This window comes from Lytechinus variegatus, chromosome 5 (assembly GCF_018143015.1).
Source record: "Lytechinus variegatus isolate NC3 chromosome 5, Lvar_3.0, whole genome shotgun sequence".
NCBI classification, from domain to species: domain Eukaryota; kingdom Metazoa; phylum Echinodermata; class Echinoidea; order Temnopleuroida; family Toxopneustidae; genus Lytechinus; species Lytechinus variegatus.
Window position 1 is genome coordinate 8,360,968 of NC_054744.1, and position 23,883 is coordinate 8,384,850.

General features: G+C 36.8%; 2 protein-coding genes across 7 annotated transcripts in view; one reads left to right on the plus strand and one right to left on the minus strand.

Moving 5' to 3' along the window:
• Positions 1-8,825: 8,825 nt before the first annotated feature.
• LOC121414751 lies at positions 8,826-19,013 on the minus strand. 3 transcript variants are annotated; one of them, XM_041607813.1, is made up of 4 exons: positions 18,729-19,013; positions 14,927-14,928; positions 10,498-10,821; positions 8,826-9,591 (listed from the first exon to the last, which is right to left on the minus strand). In XM_041607813.1, exons 3-4 carry the CDS (start codon positions 10,803-10,805, stop codon positions 8,901-8,903), a joined length of 999 nt encoding a protein of 332 aa, XP_041463747.1. In that variant the 5' UTR covers positions 10,806-10,821; positions 14,927-14,928; positions 18,729-19,013; the 3' UTR covers positions 8,826-8,900. The 3 variants fall into 3 exon arrangements, with proteins under 3 accessions (XP_041463747.1, XP_041463748.1, XP_041463746.1); XM_041607814.1 differs by lacking the exon at positions 14,927-14,928 and having other exon boundaries at positions 10,498-10,817; XM_041607812.1 differs by lacking the exon at positions 14,927-14,928 and having other exon boundaries at positions 18,729-19,012.
• A 1,766-nt stretch (positions 19,014-20,779) lies between these two features.
• LOC121415202 (band 4.1-like protein 4A) overlaps positions 20,780-23,883 on the plus strand; it is a 91,582-nt gene continuing 88,478 nt past the window's right edge. For 2 of the 4 annotated variants that reach the window (XM_041608363.1, XM_041608364.1), the window contains exon 1: positions 20,780-21,416. In XM_041608363.1, coding sequence (XP_041464297.1) covers positions 21,333-21,416 — 84 coding nt within the window. In that variant the 5' untranslated portion in view covers positions 20,780-21,332. The remainder of the gene's footprint in view (positions 21,417-23,883) is intronic. The other 2 variants (XM_041608365.1, XM_041608366.1) reach the window with 1 other exon arrangement.

Sequence of the window (23,883 nt, forward strand, 5' to 3'; positions counted from 1 at the left end):
ATATTCATGAAGACATGCCTCGAACTGTTTCTCCAGAATAATGCAATATTTTAAATTCAATAACTTTGTTTTTCCTAGTCTGATTTTGATCAAATTTTCAGTGTTTTGTTTGTCTGATTTGTCCTTATCTGTTTAAATCATAATATTCTCAGCCCGGAGCATCCCTTTAAAAGCGTGGAAAAGAAAGAACACATTGATCATTAAAAACAATAGGCCTACACAATGCCAACAAAATTTTGACATTTCATCATTTTGTTACCGATATGTACCAAAGCCTATGTAACTCATCTGTAGAATATGGGCCTAGATTTTTTATTCTTATGTAAGTTATTTATCAGTTGTGTATATTGAATTGTGTTAAAATTGGCAAATTATGCCAAATTTTTCATTTGGGATGGGATTTTGCTATAAGCCAATTTTTCCTGGGCCAGTGGACTTTTTTTTTTAACTTGACAAGTTGTATTACATGTAGTGTAGGATAGAACAACAGATGTATTTCTATTGCTGACTTCAAGTTGGTGCTATGTAATAACTTCTGGTTAATGGGAGAGAACTGAATCCTTTTTTTTTTTAAGTTGTCCATTGAAAGATTTAAAAAATGTACCAGATATTTACCCGATTGATATACAATTTTTCTCTGCCTCAAAAAGTTATATTTGAGGATATTTTGTAATTTCAAACGTTCGTCAGATAATGGTTTTATCGGCTTTACTAGGATCACTCCTATGGGAAAGTTGTGGTCTATTTGTTACGACTCTCATCTATTAACCCGAGGGACATGGGTTAGATTCAAAGGGATGGCAAAGTTTCCTTTTGCTAGAAATAAATTTATAATGTGCTGCACTCGACCCAGGTGAGGTAAATGGGTACCTGGCAGGAATTATTTCCTCTGCTAATGTCAGGGTAATTATGCTGCATTAATTTAGAGTGCTTAGAGACTTCTGATAGAGTGTTAAGCACTGTATTATTATTATTATATTCCTCAATAATTGCACCATATTTGCAACTTCTTAAAGTTTTCATAGTGAATAACTGGCAACGTTATTCGCAATATGACCTTTCAAGGTAAAAGATATGGCCTGCAAGCAAATACCTAAGTTACTATCCTAATGGAGAAAATGATTAAATCCATGAAATACAAATTATTATGAATTAAGAATTCCAAGTTATGGTCCAAATTGACTCGTTTAGCTCCACCAAGAACTGTATATTATCCTCTGTACTAACTTTGCAACTATCACAAGAACTTTGGGCATTCAGTATTATGAAACAGAAGAAAATCATTTTTTTCATATTCTATTTCTTTGTTAATGTTATTATTTTGTTGAATCGTTTGATTTCGAATGTTTTTTTTTAATTCACAGGGTCAAAGGAAATATAGTACCATAGTGTGACGTCATCAATTTTTTTTTTTTTTGTGCATTTCAGTATTTTTAATAAAATACCACAGTAGAATATGATAAAATACATCCAAAACCCCAAATTTGTGGGAATGGGTCCATGGTTGGTCAAGACATGACCTCATGAATAGTTGAATACATAAGGAGCTCCATTGAACTAAAGGCCTGTTCACACCGCCTGAGCGTTGTTGGAGCGGTCGTAGAGCGGAGAGAAGAAATCATCAGTGCTCGCTACCGTTCACCATTTTCGATTTCGTTTTTTTTTTTTTTCCAAAATTTTGTGAGCGAAATTCGACCCTCTCTCCCTACTAAAGAGAGGTCGCTCCAGTACATTGACTTATATGGGACTCATGGGCCTGTATTCTGAAGTCAGGTTTAACTTAGACCATTGTCTAACTCTGTGCTAGAATTATGGGAAGCCAAATGGTTAAATTAAGTTGTATGTTTCTTGTGTTTACTGTGCTCTGTCCTGATTCATTGATGGGGAAGAAAGTCATCTGTACTTCCTAGACAATTATGAATGATTTGAGAGCCTAATGAGCTGAAATAAGATATCTCTACCGTTAGTGATTTATGTAACAATTGGCTATCCATACTTAAGCCACAACTTTAAACCTGAGTTTTAGTTAAACCCAACTTCAGAATACGGGCCATGATGTATTCATGAGGTGATGTTTTGGGCCCCTCTCGATCAATTCCCACTGAATTCAGTATGTTGGTGTTTTTCATCATGTCCCACCCAGGTATGGTATAAAAAATGCTGAAATGCAACAAAAAAAAAGCAATTGTGACATCATCACTTCGGTACTCTATTAAGTATACTGAAATGGAGCACAGTAGATTATCATACAATGGTACTCAAAATTTATTGAACCCCACCTGAAAATGCACTCCTTCATGCTGAGTGTTGGATGGAGACAACACTACGATGTTTGTCAAGCCCAGAGAAACAAACTTTATTGAATGTAATATTTTGTCACCTGACTTCACGATTAAATATCTAAAATGTGGCAGAACTTGAACACTTGAAATAGGTTCTTTTTCTGATGGAGTTCACTAACTTGATAGCACCATTGTATATCTACAGGAATTGATGTATATATATTGGATTTGCCTCGATGTATAATTAAGTACAGCACTGAAATGTTTGTATTTTTCATAATGAATTGTGAATTCTGAGATTTTTTTTTTTGTACATTTGGATGGATTAAGAACCCAGATGCATGTTGAATTATTTCCAATAAAGAAGATTTGTACTTTAAGTTACATGTTGATTATTTCAAATACATATTCATTTTGCATGAAAAGCAATCGAAGATGTTCGAATTTATGAACAAAAATTACATGTTGCTTGAAAAGCACTTTGCACTTTTATGTTAGAGATTGTCCTTGTCATTTATTATTTTACTTATTCTTTTGCTATCATAACTGAAAGTGCCTTGTTAGCTATACAGTGCGTATCAAAAAAAGTTTACACTTTGAAAAACTTTGAAAATGTTGAATTTGGCTAATAAAATCAATTTGAAGATATCTTTTAGTTATTTAACTTGTTTCATTGCCCAAAACACTATGAAGAGTGCATTGCGCCCCACCCCACTCCCCCACACACCAAGGCCATCGTGATGGTATTTGCTTTGCACTGAGCTGTGATCTTCATGTAATGGCTTAGGCTTGATTTTCATTTTACAAAAATGGACAGTGCTCAGTCAAGTGTAACATTCTTATAAAACTTTTACTTTCATTGGATAGATGAGACCCAAGCCCAAGAATATATGTGAAAAAATTACCCACATGTTGTATATTTTTAACATCCCAGGGCTTTTTCAAAGTGTAAACTTTTTTTTGATACGCACTGTATAACAAATTTGTGATTGCCATGTATCTACAACTACATTAATTTAGTGTATTTGTATATCTGTTTACCACTATGGTATGTAATATTGATTTATTCCTATTTGTTTTTGTTTCAACAGAGTGTAAGAGAGAGCACATTTCAATGTTCCATGTATTTTTTTTCAATGGTCAAGTACTCTAGAAATGAAGATATTCTCAATTTAGACACTTCATTGTATTGCCTCTTATGTTCTCAGTTTTTTCCTTGGCATTGAGAGGGTTCATCGACAAGAAACTTATTTGCAATCGATTGCGAGGAACTTATTTGAAATTTTTATTGTAAGTTTGCACTTCGGCAAATCAATTTGTTGCAAGACACGGAGTCACAGACTGTTAATGATTTGGATTTTGTTAGCATTAACAAGGTCATTACCAGAATTTATTTGTGATTGCAAATTTGCATTTGGAAGATAAATTTTTACCACAGCAAATCTATTCATACATGTATGCTGCCAGACAGAAACTAATAATGATTTGCACTATTCATAAGTTGACTTGTAATTAATTGCAAATATTTTGCTTGGCCCCGTTAGACATTTTCACTTTAATAGTGAATGCATTCATGATAGTTATCACTAATAGAACCCTTTATTTGCACCATCTGCAAAAGCATTTCCTGAATAATGCATGCATCAAATAAATATGAAAATTAAGACTCAAAATCTTAACAGGGCATACATATACTTTGATACAATAATCACTAGATGGTATTTTTCATTTCTTGGCATGACAAGCATGTTGCTTAATGGTGAAGCTGTCATTTGCTTGTAATATTGTGTTTGTGGATGATAAATGCATTTGGTTTAGCTCTCGATTTATATCATTTTGTCTGGAAAAAAAATTGAACCCAAGTCCCAACTGAGAACAATTTGAAGTACAATTGGAGAAGCATGCAAGCTGGGGGGTGCTTAATCAACACCAATGAAAAAGAGGTGTATATCATTAAACACAGGAAAGGTTCTCACCGGTAGCTTGTAACTTTTGAATAGCAATTTTACAAATGACTGGCGACCCTTCCTTAGGAAATATATCATCGATGAAAATGAAGTGTATATCATCACAAGAAAAGACCAGTCGCTCAGAACCCACAACTAGCTCTTTGAAACGCCCACCTGGGCAATGTTTCCGCAGTGTTTTCTATGGTTGTTCCCAAGGTGCCCTACTGGTGACCTGGGTCCCTTAACACAAAGGTTAGCAATTAATCGTAGGCTTGATATTTACAATGATTTGTAGTCAATGCAATCAATCATAGAGAAAAATGTTCTATGATAAATTGCTTAGCTTTGGGCCCTTGTTCTTTCGAAATATTTATAGTGGGAATGAGTCGGCTTTAACAAAATCTTATCCTAAACATTGCATTCTGATGCTTGTTGACAACGAAAATCAAATCTCCAAAGATTGGATACTTATCTGGAGGTCACTAGTTGTTAATTTTTTTTTTTTGGGGGGGGTAAACTCAGGTGTAACTTATAAAAAGATTCAGGAAACATCCTGATGTTTGCCATTTCATATGTGCTGCTTCAACCTGCTTGTAAAATTTGGAATGAATCGACAAAAAGCTGGAATGTGGTAATCCAAATATACATCAGTTCAAAATCCCTGCCTTTTGCCACAATCATTTGAATAAATGTTTAAACCCAAAATATGAAAATATCTCTCTACCTTCTTCATATCTTTCTACTCTCTCATTCATATCTTTCTATTCTCCCAATCTCTCTTTCATATCTTTCTACTCTCTCTTTCATATCTTTCTACTCTCCCAATCTCTCTTTCATATCTTTCTACTCTCTCATTCATATCTTTCTACTCTCCCAATCTCTCTTTCATATCTTTCTACTCTCCCAATCTCTCTTTCATATCTTTCTACTCTCTCATTCATATCTTTCTACTCTCCCAATCTCTCTTTCATATCTTTCTACTCTCTCATTCATATCTTTCTACTCTCCCAATCTCTCTTTCATATCTTTCTACTTTCCCAATCTCTCTTTCATATCTTTCTACTCTCTCATTCATATCTTTCTACTCTCCCAATCTCTCTTTCATATCTTTCTACTCTCTCTTTCATATCTTTCTACTCTCCCAATCTCTCTTTCATATCTTTCTACTCTCCCAATCTCTCTTTCATATCTTTCTACTCTCCCAATCTCTCTTTCATATCTTTCTACTCTCTCATTCATATCTTTCTACTCTCCCAATCTCTCTTTCATATCTTTCTACTCTCTCATTCATATCTTTCTACTCTCCCAATCTCTCTTTCATATCTTTCTACTCTCTCTTTCATATCTTTCTACTCTCCCAATCTCTCTTTCATATCTTTCTACTCTCCCAATCTCTCTTTCATATCTTTCTACTCTCCCAATCTCTCTTTCATATCTTTCTACTCTCTCATTCATATCTTTCTACTCTCCCAATCTCTCTTTCATATCTTTCTACTCTCTCATTCATATCTTTCTATTCTCCCAATCTCTCTTTCATATCTTTCTACTCTCTCATTCATATCTTTCTACTCTCCCAATCTCTCTTTCATATCTTTCTACTCTCTCATTCATATCTTTCTATTCTCCCAATCTCTCTCTCTACTCTCTCATTCATATATTTCTACTCTCCCAATCTCTCATTCATATCTTTCTACTCTCTCTCTCATATCTTTCTACTCTCTCATTCATATCTTTCTACTCTCTCCCTCTCTCATATCTTTCTACTCTCTCATTCATATCTTTCTACTCTCTCATTCTCTTATCTTTCTTCCCATCTTCCTCTCTATTTAAATATTCTTCTCTTCCTTCCTCTTTTTTCTTCTTTTTCCTCCTTTCTTTCTTTTCTTCTCTTCCTTTTCCCTCCTCTCCTTTTTTCTCTTCTTTCCCCCTTTTCTTCTCCCTTTTTCTTTGTCTTTCCTTTCCCCTTTTTCTTCTCTTTTTGTTCTTCCTTTCTCCATCTTACTTTCTTTTCTATTCTTTTCTTTTCCCATCTTCCTCTCTCTTTTTTATTCTCTCCCTTTTCCCCTCTTCCTCTTTTTTTTGAGGTGGGGGGGGGGGTGAGGCAGTTCCCCCTCGGCCCCCATGGATCCGTACCTGATAGAACCCCATGGTCTCGTATCATTTGACCTCTCGATGACATCTGGGGAGCGTTTCATGAAAGGATTTTATCCGACAAGTCCTGTTTTATCCGACAATTACCATAGTAACAGTACCTCTCAGCCAATCAGAATCGGGGAAAGTTGTCAGATCTGACAACTTGTCGGACATAAATGTTGATGAAACGCTCCCCTGATCATAATTTTATACACACTGCGGACTATCGGACCCGCGGTCTATCGGACCTGCGGACTAACGGACCCGCGGACTATCGGACCCCTGGTCTATCGGACCCCCGGTCTATCGGACCCGCGGTCTATCGGGATGTCCCCATTCAGAATACCATCGTAATTAACAAATTGCTTTCTGTTTCGTAAATAATCATTAAACCATTCCATTGCCTTACCACGAATGCCATGGTGTTCTAGTTTCTTAATGAGAATAGAATGATTATTTTATTCTTTGAGTCAGACCCTCAGTGTTTCCTAGAATGTATTCTCTTTCTTCCCCCTGTGCACCTCAGTAATGACAGCAAAACCCAGCTCCACACACTTCATTCGCAACCTTCACACAACCCGCCAAAACCTCCTTAGCAACTTCCCCATCAGCTCTAACAACTCTTAGTGGCTACATTTTTCAACTGTTACCAGCGAACTCCGACCTTAATCATACGGTGAAGGATACAAGAGAGAGAGAGAGAGCAGGAAAGATATAAAAGAAGGACAGTCATGACAATGAAAGGACCTTACTGAAGGCAATTTCAAACAAATGGGTTTTTAGAGCAATTTTGAAATTATCGATATTTGAAATACTACGAATAGAATATGGCAACTGAATCCAAAAGGATGGTCCAGCATGTGCAAATGACCGATCCCCCATGATTTCTTTGATTTAGGAACTGCAAGCAATTTTGAATCAGAAATATTGATATTGAACGCTTAATATATCCTGTTATCCAGGGTTTGTTTTCTTTTTCTATTTAATATACATTTTGTCTCAATAGGAGCAAGTTTATTACAAACAAATAAGAACTGTCTTTGGAAAATATTATATGCATCATTAGGATCCATAAATTCTAAACCGTTTTTTCCCCAAAATCAGTAGTAGTAACATGTAGATCATTACAAAATGAATATATCAGTGAAAAATCATGAAAGTTTCTTCGTGTTACACTATTTTGTCTTGGGTTTTTAACACTCTTGAAGTTCTTAAAAACAGAGTAAACTGGGAGATGGTTATTTCTAGACCATTTTCTGTAATTAAGGTATCAAATTAAAGAGCGGATATTGAACTTAAAAAAAGTGGTTTTCTTTATGAAACCCAGATACAGCCCGCGAAGTGACTTTTTGGTACCCCTTCATCAAATTGTTTTTGCTCAATCATGCGTGAATAAGAATTATTTCTTAGTAATATCAGATAAAAGAGGAGATTCTAAGCTTTACAATGATAGGTCATTTGTCTATTGTATATGTGATTAAGTTATTATAAATCATCGATAAGTCTCTGATTCGTTTTTTTGTGGGACGCACTGTATACTCGCTTGCATTCAAGATTGTCCTTATTGTCAAATATTGCAACAGGATACCAAAAAAAAATCATTTAAACGGGTACGGATATATGTTAAATGGGATAATCCGACTTATTCCGAATTATTAATCCTGATTGAATATGTATAAATAGATAAATAAGCACATCAATTAATTAAATGATTATTAATCATAATTCATTAAGTCATTTATTAAGTACTCGAGCAAGAGAACTATTTTTTTAAGTAAACTTATTGAATAAAAGGAAAATGGAAGGATTTAACAAAGTCCTGTTTCTCATGGCATACATGGAACACACACTAAATTTACTTGTAGTATATATTTTTCAATAAACTTGTCCCGTCAGGGGCGAACTCGTTTCATTTATTTAGTTTTAAAAATCATAATTTAGACAAGAAAATTGGTTTCATTTTTTTCTTTGAATAATATTGATCATTTTCTTAATTTCAGGAGGCCGCGGGGACAAAATTATTTGGGGGAGGGGGAATTGACCCCACTGCCCCCCCCCCCCCCCCCCCTATGTCGCTAATGTATATCCCCAGTTTACTTATGTTAATAAGTGAAACCATTATTATTATCATGTGTGTATGATATATATATATATAAAGACTTGTATACAAAAATAAGTAGATGATGATGATGCACAGCATTCGTATAGCGCCACATATCTGTCAAAGACATTCAAAGGCGCATGAACGTAGCAGTAGCAGTAATGTTTATATTTTTTTGTCTATTGTTGCGCCCCCCCCCCCCCACACACACAAAAAAGATAATCCTCTGCGCTGACGTAGATGCTTGCCCCACTTTTTGCTATCTGAGGAGCGTTTCATCAACATTTTTGTCCGACAGCTTTTCAGATCGGACAACTTTCCTTGATTCTGATTGGCTGAGAGGCACTGTTACTATGGTAACTGTCGGATAAAACAGGACTTGTCGCATCAAGTTCTTTCATGAAACGCTCCCCGGGTAAGGAAAAGAAAATTGTTTTAGACTGTTATTCGTAGATTATACATTTCTTCATAGAAAGGCATTTCCTTTTCGACAATTTCTTTGATGTCGTCACTAGCGTCATCAAGTGATGCCGTGGTGGATGAGGCCTTGAAGCATGAGCTTTTGAAGGCATTGTCGAACCACATGGCATACCTTGGAGAATCACGGACGTTCGAACACGAGCTCTTCCATTTCAGGACGACGTCGGACGACGCGTCCCACGACAGCAAGCTATCGGAGTACGGGATCCCCAACGCAGCGCACATCCGCGGCAACATCGCCGAGGGATTCTCCAGGACCTCGTCGATGTCCACGATCACCGGGTCGTCGTCGACCGTCCTCTTGATGTGGGTCCAGAGTTGGTGAACTGCCTCGTAGTTGTATTGCGTTCCTTCTCGAGGCGGAGGCACGTCGTTGACGACATGAAACGTCTTCTCATCGGGTTTCTTCATACCGGCACTCTCCAATAACTCAGGATCAGCTGTGAGAAGAAAGTTCAGAAGTTTCGCGCGCAACGACTTGTAAGCTTTAACGGGATGCCGTATGAGGAAGAAGTGCTTGAATCCACTGGATCGATCGGGTAGATACGGATAGCGACTCGGTGGCATCCCGACTGCCATGTCTTTGATGAAGACGAATTCTTTAGAAGGATCAATATTGTCGAACTTCTGCTTCAGCGTCACCGGTCTGTGCAATGGGAAAGCGTAAAGAGAGTGTATAAATCATGTGACTATTTGCTCAGAATATCAAAACGTCTGTGAACATTATTATTGCCTACTCCTCCCCTTGGAAAAACAATTATGATTCCGACGATTCGAAGCACACGGTTGACTCCACATGGAACAAATACAATTTTCATTGTTGTAACCATGGTAACTTAAAATGCAATAAAGACAAAACAACGATAGAACGTGGTGTAATGAAGTAAACATTTTGAGGAGGCCACCCAGATGGGACATCGTTTTCTAAAAAGCTGCGAGCGAATAAATTTACTTTGTTTATTTAATACAAATAAATCCATAATTTATTGTTCGAAATAGACATGAAATGAAATACTCCGAAAATTTGCTTTGCCCAATTGATCGTGGGCCAGGCGGCCACTGTGTAGCGCCAGATCGACGAGGCTCTATCCCTTTAATCGTTGAACGCCAAACAGGGTAGCAGCAACTCCCATCTTTTTACGTCTTTGGTCTGACGCGGCCGGGGTTTGAACCCCCGACCTCCCGGTTGTGAGACGGACGCTCTACCAACTGAGCCAACACATAAAAGTCTTATTCTGAGATTGATTTCAACACAAAATTTAGCAAATGATATATTTCAATATTTTTTTCTTCCTTGATTTTTCCCTCCTTTTTTCCTAGTCGGGAATCTTTTGCGGGTCCATTGCCCCTTCGACACCACCCATCGCTTACTCATTTACATACCATTTCATACACGTTATATAGACTTTTAAAACAAGGTATATTTTGAAATGCCGACTTCCGAGTTTGATGGACATTTTTATTTTTCTTATTAGAAGTTTGAAATAAACTTTAAGCCGGATGGCCTGAACTTCACTAAGTAAAATGTACACTTTGTTTTCATGTTTCTTACGATAACAAATCGAGGTGCTCTTGGTCGAAATCGTCCCCTCCGATCGTCAACTTTATTGCAGCTTCCCTGAACACATCGACATTTCCGTCCAGCTCCAAGGGGAAGACGCTCTCGGGATGGTATATGTTATGGGTGTCTTCGGCTGCCTTGCTGATGACGTACGGTTCCAACCAGATCTCGGCGCCCTCGACGAAGCTCATGCATTTCGTCATCGCCGTCGACACAGACCGAGGCACGCACCACATGAGGACACGGGGTTTTTTGTGGTTGGTGTCCCCGTTCGTCCCGAGTGCTCCATTGGTGGTCATGGTGGAAGTAGGCTATCTATGCAATCGAATAAATAGAAGATTAGATATTAAGCAAACTGAATAATGATGATGATGGTGATGATGATGATAATGATGATGATGATGATGATGATAATGACCCGGGATAATGATGATGATGGTGATGATGATGATGATGACGGTGATGATGATGATGACTTAACACATTTTTGAAAGGGGAGTGGAACGAAAAAATCACAATCAAATATCTTCGATTTTTCATTTTGTTGTTGTTGTTGTTGTACACGTTTATTGAAATAAGTCAAGCTGCGCCAACTGTTCACGAGAGTAAAAGTGGTCTGAATACGCAGCCTACGATGATTTATGTACCGAAGGCCCTTTCATGCGCTAGTCTTTTGTGAAGGCCCATTTGTTGATAAAAGTTCCAATCAGATTCTGTGCCCGCAGACTACATTAAGCCAGCCCGGCACCGCAAGCCCTGTAAGTGATGCAATAATGGTTTAAAAAGGAAATTTGGGCATGTTGACACAATTATTTTAGAGGCTGGGGGACGGGGCTGTTGTCCCCCCCCCAAAAAAAAAACACGACCAAGAAAAAAGGGGTAAAGGGGAGAAAAGGAAAGGGATAAGCTTTGTTTTTTTTTTATAATAAATCCCTCATTTTCATTTTCATGTTAACTATGGCCTGTCATTTTCAATTATTCTATTATCAAAATGTGTTTAAAACTACGAATTATTTATCTACCGATCACTTTGTATTATATTATTTGTAACTAAATTATCTGTTATGACATTCATTCTGCTTTACATATTATGTATGTATATTTTGTTGTTATGTTTATAATCTTAAAATGAAATTAAAATAAATTGAATTGGAAAAAATGAAATATTGTATTATTTTCTGATTCTATATTACAAACATGTATTTTTTAAATAAAAATGTTAAAATTCATGCTCACTCGCTTCGCTCACTCGCAACTTTTCATTAATTTAATGTCGGACACCATATCGAGCCCCCTCAAAAGTTTTCGCTCATTGCACCATTGGTTGGTATATCTGGGCCCCGTCTTACAAAGAGTTACGATTGATCCAATCAATCGTAACTCTATGGAAATCAACCAGTGTCATGTTTTTTTTTCTAATACAGGAAATTTGCACAATGTCCTTTAAATGTAAACAGAAAAGAAGTAGAGTGAATTTTCAAGAGAACAATGAATGCATGAATATACATCATAGTTATAAAATGTTTTGAACAAACATGCACAATGGATGTTGACATTGCTGGCCGTCCGTATATAGTTATGATTGATCAGGGCCCCGTCTTACAAAGAGTTACGATTGATCCAATCAATCGTAACTCTATGGAAATCCATCAGTGTCATAATTTTTTTCTTCAGGAAATTTGCAAAATGTCCTTTGTAAGCAAAGGAGATCACACCAAATTGTCAAGAAATCGTTGAATTTATGGATATATATTCATTTCTAGATTAAAAAAAAAATAAACATGCATTTTATGTTGACTTTGCTGGCCGTCCATAGTTGCGATTGATTGGATCAATCGCAACTTTTTGTGAGACAGGATCGACCCCGGGTCCCTTGCGCCTCCCCCCCTGAATGAATGCGCCTATGTAATGGGGATTTCTCGCAGTATAGCTCTACGCTTTTGGAACGTAGATAATCTATTGTTAAATGCCCTTCGTGACAATGAAGTCTTTCTCGTGGGTAGGTGAATCGAAACAGCAGTTTCGTCCGGGATTTCGTCAGTCGGAAACGTCGGACGAAGCTGCTGTAGTTCCGATTTACTAACTAACCCTCGATACACTGTAAAAACTGCGGTGTTAAAACTGACACCAACCAATTGGTGTTAATAGAGGACCACACCCTGAGGTGTTAAAATTACACCCTAGAGATTAAACATAACACCAAAGAGTGTAAATGTAACAACAAAAAGGTGTTGTAATAACACCTTTAGGTGTAAAACTAACACCACCAATTTAACACCGGTGTAAAATAGCTGGTGTTGTCCTCTATGTACACCGGTTAACACCACAGTTTTTGCTGTGTATGACCTGTTGCGTTGTATGATTTATTTCTCGTCGCTGAACAAAAAATTCGCTACCCCCCTGAGGACAACTCCCCTCTCACGACTCCAATATGACCCCCCCCCACACAGTCATCCGGAAAGGTTTGGAGCAAGAATTGCAAATTAGTATAAATGGTGAATGTAAATTGCCAACTCGTCCACTCCCCCACATGGTCTACCTTCATTTAGGCTAATGCCATTCCGTCCATCAACACTTCGTCTTACAACCATTTGGTCCAATCATCATTTCGCATAATCACCAGTTGGTCTAATATTTTATTTTCATTCATATCGCCCATTTTTTATCAACACTTAGTCCAATTAGACCGAATGGCAGTAGCGGACCGTGTGACCCGGAGGAGACAAAGCATTGGGGGGCACTGCATTGTCTGTGAACAATGCTGTGCCCCCCCCCCCAATTCTTTGTCTCCTCCGGGTCACGGTCCGCCACTGCCGAATGGTATATTTCACCTTCATGATTATTACTGCAAGTCATGATATAAAATCAAATCACACTTGAACTTCAGAATCGCTTTCTTACGATCTTCGTGGACGTTATCATTGAACTATAGATGACAAATATTTAACCCTTCGTTACCATATTGACAATACCAACATGCATGTACCTAAAGAAAAGAAGAAAAAAAATATTTCACTCTTCAGACAAAATGACCCAGTGAGTTTGTTCACTGGGACTGCTCGGAGGTAGAGTGGGTCGATATTCCCCCCACTCCTGAAAAATCGACTGACAAGCAAAAATGTTGTTTAAATTTTTTTTTTAAAGTAGTATTTATTACTCTAAATACAATACAGGTATGTGCCTTTGTCTGCTTAAGTCACGCATATATGAGTAATGGGATCTTGTAAAATTATGCCCTATATATATTAAATAAAAGTTCGTTAAACTATTTACTATCTAAAAACTGTATACTTAAGGGTACAATAAATAAAACAAGTTCAACGTACTTTTCCCAAAATCATTTATTTATACACAGTGCAATATAGATATAGGCTTATACAGTGCGTATAAAAAAAAGTTTACACTTTGAAAAAGCCCTGGGAATAAAAACAATATACAACATGTGGGAAATTTTTTCACGTATAATCTTGGGATTGGGTCTGATCTATCCAATGAAAGCAAAAGTTTTGACAGAATGTTACACTTGAGTGAGCACTGTCCATTTTTGTAAAGCTCGCAGAAATCTGTTTGCGCAGAAATGCTCGTTTTCACGATGTGTCAAGGGGAAAGGGCGAAATCAAACTTACCCTGCGAACCATTTCTCAAACATTTTCCTTGCACTTTTAGTCAATTGAAATAAAACGGATACATTCAAGCATTTTGTAACAATTTTCCCACCAAAATTGAAATTTCAACACTTAGTAAGCGCAACCTTTACCCTTTTGTGCCAGCTGGATCTGAGGACATACCTGAATCTGAACAAAAGTTTATATCAGATATCTTCAGCATTTCTTCGATAAGTTCAAAGTTCTGCGCAAATCATTTTTCACTAACTTTTCAAAAGTAAGTGGTGCTCGCTTAAGCGGAAATATTTTTCGACAGTTATATCGTCATTTGGTTAAATAGATCTGTACCAATGTTAAAATGTGGAAAAATCTTCAGGATATTAAAACTATATAATTTTACAGGATTTTTTGTAAGTGTAGACCTTTTTTATACGCACTGTAAGGCCTACTTCCATTTTGCGCACAATACCAAAATATGTTAATGTTAGTTTGACTCTTATGACTCGTATTCTGAAGTCCGGTTTATCTTAGATCTATCTCTGCGCTAAATCATGACTTTGTGAAACGTAATTTTTATTACATTGTATGTTTCTTATGTTTACTATATTATGTTCTTCCCGAAATCTTTGTTGGTGAAGATTATTGATAGGAATTAATACCACTTTTGGTTATATCCATATTATAGCTAAACTATAAATTTAACGTGAGATCAGAGTTTGAATTAAATCTGACTGCAGAATGCGTACCCATCAAGTCTGCTATAAAAATCAACGTACACTTTTATTCATCCGACGATTCTTTTATACCTCGGTCACATCTGCTATATACGGCGAGTCGAAAACAGCCGTTTATTCATATTTATTCAAACCATGTATTTGTAGCTGGTAAATATATATAAAAAAATGTTAAAACTGCTGTTTTTGATTCGCCTTATACTGCCGCTGTAGAGCAATTGTGACCGAGGTATTACTTTTCACCAAAGCAGCTCGCAAGAAAAAAAGAACAATATACCACATCCACAAAACATTTTTTTAATTTCTACATTTAAATGTTAGTGTTATGTCTACCAATCACTAAATATGCATGATTAACCGAAAACATGACATGACATAATTATTTGCTTATCCTAGGTATAAGTGGGAGCTATTTTTCACAAGGCCAGCTTTTTTGAAGCAGTTTAGCTTATGCAGGAAACCAGTGGCGTACCTAGGATTTTCCAAACAAGGGGGGGGGGGGGCAAATTCGTCGGCCAAAAAATATGACAAGCAAAATAAAAGGGTCTTCAACCACAAATAAAGGATTTCGTACCAGAAAAAAAAGTAAAAAAGAGTCTTCAAGTTCATGGATCGGGCCACTTGTGGCTCGTCAGGGATCAGTTGTGACTTGTCAGGGGGGGAGGGATACGTCCCTTGCATGGGTTGTGACTCGTCAGGGGGGTGCAGTCTGCCCCCTCTGCAGGTACGCTAATGAAAGACACCCCAAAAAATTAATGAAACTTCAAACTTTCATAGCTCTCCTGCTTTGCGGTGTTCTCGATGTAGGCCTAATTTACTATTGTAAGATAGATTTAAGGAACATAATTCAAGTAAAACGGAGGGACTTGCCGAAAAAAGCAAAGCTTGTACAAGAGGCAAACCCCTAACTTAGTTACATTACACAATTACAACAAAGAAATATTGGGTCGTACTAACATATAGAAATTTTGTTTAAAAATAAATACAAACAATTTTTGTGCACTAGACAAAAACGGAACTGATGGATCGTTTTTTTTTTATAGAAAATATTATGTTTTACAATATTATAAGAGAGAGGGTGAGGGAGAGAAAACAGGGGGGACAGAGGAGTGCAGTGTACACTTAAGTAGAAAGAAAGAAGAAAGAAGGCAGGCAGCAGGAGCAGGTACTTTGGTTAATTACAATTTCAAGAAGAAAAATGATAAAACAAATAATATACATGTCTATGTACATGTTTAAAAACAAGTGCCCCTTCAAGATATACCGAAAACAAAGAGTACGATTTACTTTCGAGATTATTACTTTTTCCACTTTTTTCCTTATCTGTGTATTGATACAAAATCGAAAGTACAAGGCAAGGAGGATTAATGATTGACCACAGACTGAAAATGTGACATGGGGGTGTCTCACTGAGGTCAGTAATTGATTGTTCATTTGATATTTACGATTGATTGTACATTGTGCATGATCAAAGCAATCAATCGTAAAAATAAATGCTCTACGATGGTTTCTACACTGTAAAAACTGTGGTGTTAAAACTGACATCAATGGGTGTTCATAGAGGACCACACCCTGAGGTGTTAAAATTACACCCTAGAGATTGAATATAACACCAAAAAGTCTAAATGTAACAACCAAAGGTGTTGTAATAACACCTATAGGTGTAAAACTAACACCACCAATTTAACACCGGTGTAAAATAACTGGTGTGGTCCTCTATGTACACCGGTTAACACCACAGTTTTTGCTGTGTAAGCATTGTGTAACGGACCACTAGTTGTGACAAAGGTTATATATACATATGGTTAGAATTTAATCATTATAATGTTTCCAATAGAATTGACAGTAACAGAACAATAATAATCAGCGAATCAGGTGAACAAACTCTACTGAGATTTCGCACTTCGGACAAGATGTTGCCTTGCCCCGTACATTATGAGTCGATCCCTGAGCAAACAGCGAGGAGGCCCTGAATTTAGTTCACCCCCCTATTTTTTTTAGTCCAGCTTATTCTGTTTGATTCCTGTTGTATAATGATGGGACCTTTTTAGCATAATTTGCTCGCAAAACTCATATAGCATACCCATCCGAAAATTAAAACTAAAAGAAAGAGACCTCGACCAAAATGTATACGTTTCATTTTATTGTTGATAAAACTCATAAGTTTGGCCCTATTCGGGTAAATCAAATAGCCAAAGTCTACCAGGTCTATTGGCTAGGAGTCCTCATAAAGCAAATACCACTTCAAGGCTGAATTAACAGGGTGACGATGTCATTATTTTCGATCGCATTTTAAAGGGTTTGATGCAGAAGACCAAAATTATTAAGAAAATTATCATAATGATTATAGGTTATTAATGAAAAGAATAGTAAACATATATATTTCTTCTCTTTAATCCGTATATTGAGGGACTTTATTTCTTAATATGATGTTTACTATCAAAATTCACATACGAAAATATAACATAACAAGACATGAAACGGGGACTTTTTAAAGGTTGAAATGAAATTTGAGACCTGTTATGAATAAAGTCTCTTCTGATTGTATTTTCTTTTTAAATAACTTCGAATTTCTACCTTCTGGGGCCCGTTGCAGAAAGAGTTGCGTTTATACGCAAGCCAAAAAATCAATCGCAAGTCCCAAATGCGCGTTGTTGATTGGTTGAAAATCAAGTTGCGCGTGATTTTTAGAGTTGCGATTGATAGCAACTCTTTCTGCAACGGGCCCCAGGTCTTTCATGAAATAAAGAACCTGATTCTGATGTTTTTCGTTTCCAAAATTTGTTCCGATATAATTACCCTAGATTACAACTTGTAAACAAAATAATGATAATAAGTAAGGTTAATAACATTCATTCCTTTTTTTTTCATGACCTTTTTTTTCAATATATTAAAAACACAATCTTAATATCGAATAAAGCATCTATTAGAAACAGTTTTCCAAAACCTGTTACCACTTGGCAGGCAAAAGAAGATGAAAAGTGGTTTCTGGAACATTACAAGTATTGCATAATATATATATATATTTCAATATGCATTAGATTATTTCTATGAATGAATTTAAAATCATTTCGTGCGAGTTTTAGTTCCTCTATGGGGTGCGAGCCACCCCGACCCCTTGATCGCCGCCCATGCTGAGTGTGGACCAAGTCAAGTGCCAGAACTCGGACATCAGTTGTGCTCAAAAGTTACACTGCAAAATTCCGGTGTTAATTCAACACCAGCCCGGTATCTGTATCGGAATACACCAGAGAGGTGTTGAAATAACACCAGTTTATAGAGTCCAACCGATATTGTTTTAAACACTAATTGGTGTTGCTTACATGCCTATATCTGGTGTTAGCCTAACGCAAAACTGGTGTTGTTTCAACACTTGTCTGGTATTTTCTGATATAGATACCGGGCTGGTGTTAAAATAACACCGGAATTTATTTTTGCAGTGTAGTGAACCCCACTACAAACTACCCTCCTTTTTGCTGAGTGTTGAAAATGTACACAACACTACAAAGTTCGGCAAGCCCTGAGAAACAAACTTTATCACTCGACTTCACAATCAGATATCTAAAACATGGCAGATCGAACTTAAACACTTTAAATAATCATGTTTGTTTTTACATGTTTTATGGTGGGGTCCCGGGGTGGGGTTTACTAACATTTGAGCACCACCGTACTGTAATAGCCCTATACAATGGAAATTTGATGACGGGAGGGGGGGCTGAACCAGTATTAAGAACAACAGATTATATCAACACATCATATTGGAAATGAACATAATGATGATGAAGATAAAGATTTCTATTTGGCCAACACAAGTTGCGCGTAACTTGAAAACAAATATGATTGCAATTAAGTTCCACCTCTGTCAAAAAAAAATCCTACTCACCGATCGACACGAGGAGAGTAGCTTGCCGTGGATTTTAATCCTCCTGTGTTTAGATGATAGATTTTTTATTTTTAAAAATGTGAGCTTTGCTTACAAGCGCAAGGGCTTGGTCATACACCTTCGAGTATAAACTGCAAACGGTGTACTAAGAGACTCAGATACTGCATTTTTTTTCAGGGTCCACGGTCTGCATAAGTGAACTTCGACCATGCTAATTCCTCAGTCACATTTGCTCAACGGGGGCCGTACGGCGAATCGAAAACGGCCGTTTTATTCAAACCACATATATGTAGCTATTACGAAAAAAATTAAAACAGCTGTTTTCGACTCGCTGTACGGCCGCCGTAGGTGTAATGTGACTGATATTGGTCCACGCCATTCGTCAAACACTATTACGTGAGGAGGAAGAAAAAAAGGGGGCGTGGTTTCTGCCCGGCACGATGGCTCACTGGTATAGCGCCCGCCTCTGAGGCGCCTCATGAAAGGGAGGTCGTGGGTTCAATCCTCAGCCGAGTCATTCCGAAGAATCAAACTGCATGACTAGACCGATAGTCAGCTGGGTGCAACTGATATGTCTAGTCACATTTCTGACATAATTAAATTGTGGTCAGAAATGACTCTGTTCTAGTAAAATACGACTAGCAAATAACGGGAAATAGTCAAATATGACTAGAATAAGAGTTGCACCCAGTGGATCATTAACTAGTCATTTTTGACTGATTTGTTTTTAGAGAAATATGAAAATGGGACCCTCTGTCTGTTTGCTATAGGCGCTCAGCATTGAGAATGGAGTATGTTCAGCTGAAAGGCAATTTTAACTGTGGATGGCGCGGCTACACTACAAGGACGTAGGCTGCACTCTTAAAACAAATTAGTCAAATTGACTAGAATAGTAGTCAGCTGGGTGCAACTGATATGACAATCACTGATATTCAAATTTGTGACATATATATATTCTAGTCAGAAATAATTCCGTTCTAGTAAAATATGACTAGAAAATAGTCAAATATGACTTGCTCCCAGCTGACCCTATTAACTAGTCATTTTTGACTGATTTGTTTTTAAGAGTGTGGGGGCAGGGGGGGATACACGTTCACCCTCCCCCTGAGGCAAAGGAGTTCCAAAACTGGTAAGCAAAACGAAATTTTGTACTCTTATCCTTCTGCTTACAACAGCTCATTAGTTCCACCTTCCCCTGGGCACCTTCTTAAGATGTGCAGCTCCCATACCACTTTAGCTCCACCTCCCCATGCTCAAACCAGCCTACGCCCTTGCCCGGGGTAAATAAAACGTTATTTTAGGCCTATGTCCTAAAATAGGGCAGATTAATCGGCCATTCAGTTTGTAATGAGGAGATGCTAAGTATCTGGTTTGATATAATGCAGAGGGTTTTTTATAATGAAGGAGAAGGTAAAAGAAATAAAGGCTAAGTTTTCAATAGCAGGTATATTACAATAATTTGGCTAGCGATGATCAACCGAAAAAGTGGCGATCAATTTTCACTTACCAATTTGCCAATTCGGAAATCGTAGATAAGTTTGTAAAATTCAAATCAAATAAAAATGATTTTATAATCAAAATCTTTAAAACGTAATGTACATTATAGGCATATGCAAGAAAAAATTCATAATCGCTCAAATTCATTGATGAGGAAAAAAAATCTATATGTGTATATTCATATAATTATCTATGGGTAATTTTAACACCTCATAGTGTGGTCCTCTATTAACACCAATGATGTCAGCTTCTACTGTAGTGTTATAATTTTTGCCCAGAAATGTTCTATTATTATTGTACATATTTTCTCATTTTAGCTCCATTTGGGACTTTAAATCGAAGTATATGTGTATAATATAGTACTGACGCGGACGCCCGATATACACGAAAACGTCCGAGATTTATCTCAACTTATTTCAACAAATTTGAAACACAGATTATGCCGAGTCATATAATTTCAATACGATAAAAATGTCATTTTAGAACAGCGCCATCTCATGTCCAATTAACATGATTATACTGGCAAACCAAATTATTGATTATTTTGATGCAATTTAAATATACTCCATCGACAAAGGCCAAGTCGAGATTACGACTCGCAGACGGCTCAGTCGGTAACGATTGTTGACAAAAACTCTGGAAATGAATCAGCTCCAAACGAAATATTTCTTACACTAATATTCCATTCTGCATCTGTTTCGGAGGCGGGGCCCGGGGTAATTACCCTTTTCAAAGCAAGCGACAGGTGTACCGGTGTATAAGTGTAAAAACGCCATGTATTTACCGTGGCGCTTACAATACAAATGCTATTACCGCCGACTTTCGACTGCCGGTGTTTGATAAGAATCGGATTGTGATTTCGAAACAGAGTCTGTGTGTGGCTCTGTGCATCATAGGTGACTATAATAGACCAGTTTATGGATATTATTGAAGGTTCTAAATTGGATTGGATGTATGCAAGCACTCGAATTTTACACCCTAGTAAATGTGGCTATTTACGCAGACTGACAATGATTTTTGGACATCTACGTTAGAAAGCACAGAGCCGCTGAAAATTTTAACGGATTATTGACTTCTCTTCTCGCCGACTGCTCCCCGTGCGAAGAGATGACGTGCTGCGGTGTCCAGACGACTGATGCTTTCTGCAGTATACAGCTGCTCAATGGTTCGGAAGTGAACATGAATTTAGAGGTGAATATTTCTTGAAATCATTGGTGGTAAAACTTCTTTCTGATTTAGCAGGAACCAGGTAGCAAATAATAACGGTACATTGTTAGGTCTATCTCGATCTCCCTGATTTAAAAATTGGGGACTAGATGATCTAAATGTATATGATCAGCCGTGCATTAATTCAAGTTATAGACTCTATTTCAACAGCAAAAAAAAAGTCTAATGCATATTCGTTGTTGAAACTGGTTTTTATTTTTAAAAATGTTCTCTAATTTGATTTGTACGTAAATTGTAAAATTGAATGAACTTTTATGTACATGTATTGAATGTATTAAATGTTGAGCACTGAATATATTAATTTGTAGGTCTATATGGGATCAGGAATTATTGATCAAGTGACACACAAAAAATAACTTTCATTTCAGAACCACATATACTTTACTGGAGCTAAGCTTTAGGTATTCATATGTTTATATCTTTGGCCCTGTGAATTGATTTCTTCCAAATTTGGGCTGCTGATGGTTTTTCATCATGATCTGTTCAAATATGAAGAATGATGAAATGCAAAATCTGCTTCTTTAAGTCCAGCTTCTGTATACAGTTGGTTGGGGCTTGGTGTATTCAAGGAAATAATCCTTCCAGGTACCCATTTATCTCACCTGGGTTGAGTGCAGCACAATGGATAAATTTCTTGCTGAAGGAAATCATAGTAGGGGCCTACCATGGCTAGGTTGTTGCACCAATGACCCTCGATTTAATAGTTCAGAGACAAATTCACTGGGTTACAATAGTCTACAATGCAAACATAGGTGTTGAAAAGCTCAGTGCCAGGTATTCAAGGAAACCAAAACCCAAGCAGAGAAGCAATCTTATCGGAAAGAGTAAAATGAAAGGGGATCCTCAAATTGGCAAACGTGCTTCAAAATGGCTGATTTTGTGGACAACTCTCCATTTGTCTTGTACACAAATTTTTAGATTTTCCCCATTTTACATATTTCACATTATCTCCTCCTGACCTTGACATATGTGGTGTGAATTATATGTCCCCGTGACATATGCTGTGCTCAGAAGGAGGCAAGATGCAATTTGAAAGATAATGAGGAAAATCTAAAAATTTGTGTACAAAACAAATGGAGAGTTGTCCACAAAATCAGCCATTTTGAAGCACATTTGCCAATTTGAGGATCCCATAGAAAGTACAACAAGAGTTTTCAAACTCACATAACTTGCTTATTTCATAACCGATTATGATGAAACTTTTTTAAAATTGTTCCTCTCATTTCACTCTTACCAATAAGATTGCTTCTCGTCTTGGGTTTTGGATTCCTTTTAGATCTTTCTTTGTTGACATTGCTGAGTCATTTTATGGCTAACAGCATATTATGTCTATTTAGAACCACTCATAAAGTGAAATGCTCATCTTCTCCTCCCCCCACTTTTACTCCCCTCCCCTAGATTAGATTCGAAGTAAAAGTAACTTTCGTGTATTTGTCACAGCTATTGTTACATGTAACATTGATGAAAGAAGAAAAAAGGTCATTTTTTTATGCCAAGATCATTACTTATGAATGTACATTGTAATTTGAGTCATAATGGTGATAAAACATAAATGATCATGAAAAAAATGTCATCCGATAATTACGTCACTGATGAAAAAGCTTTTTTTATTATCTGCAAGAAGGCAAATATTATGATTTTGTAAGAATTGCTTATTTGCTTTGAGCAGTTGAACTCTACACTTTGTATTGTATAATATTGACATTTACTTTGAAAGTTTCACTTCTTGATTCATTCAATTTATTCCTCAGACTAATAGACAGCTTCCACGAATGGACAAATATTTCTCAACCTTGAGTTTACATTGCATGAACATCTCTGTTTTGAGCTGTTTGAATAAACTTTAGTTCATCTATTCTCCTTATTGTTACCCACATCTATGGTAATATCAATATCAAACAAGAACAGTAGTCAGTGGAGCCTTATGTATTTTTGGAGAGTTCAGATGGTTTCAAAGAAGAAAATGAGGATCAAGGAAGATAAGGAGAATGAGAAGAAGAAGAATGGGAAGGGGGAAATAGAAAGTGGCAAAAGAAGGAGAAGAAGAAAAGAGAGAGAGAGAGGTAGAGGTAGAGGTGAAATAACAGAAGACAAAAGAAAAGGGAGAAGAAAGAACTGTATGTTTTCTTCATCCAAAGTATGTAACGTTAAAGGGGTTCTGCAGGATGTAAATAACAAAGTCGTTATTCTTTGTCTGATTTTGATAAAATTTTCAGTGTTGTGTTCGACGTATGATTTTTCTGTTCAAAATTAGTTGAATCATGTTATTTTTCAGCCTGTTGAGTGAAGGAGAATAACAATTGGACAGATATTAGATTAAATGGATTTAAAAGTGAAATGTATCCATCTATAAATCAACTCTGTATGATGCTATCTAATCATTTACTTTAAAAAATGAAGTAGTTGTCAAACTTAAAAATTGTTTATCTTC

What these genes read in the sequence shown, in the direction of transcription:
- LOC121414751 (XM_041607814.1), bottom strand. Translation starts at nt 10,805, where the DNA reads ATGACCACCAATGGAGCACTCGGGACGAACGGGGACACCAACCACAAA. An exon ending in GAGCACCTCGATTTGTTATC is followed by an intron (nt 9,592 to 10,497) that starts GTAAGAAACATG and finishes CCCATTGCACAG; the next exon opens with ACCGGTGACGCTGAAGCAGA.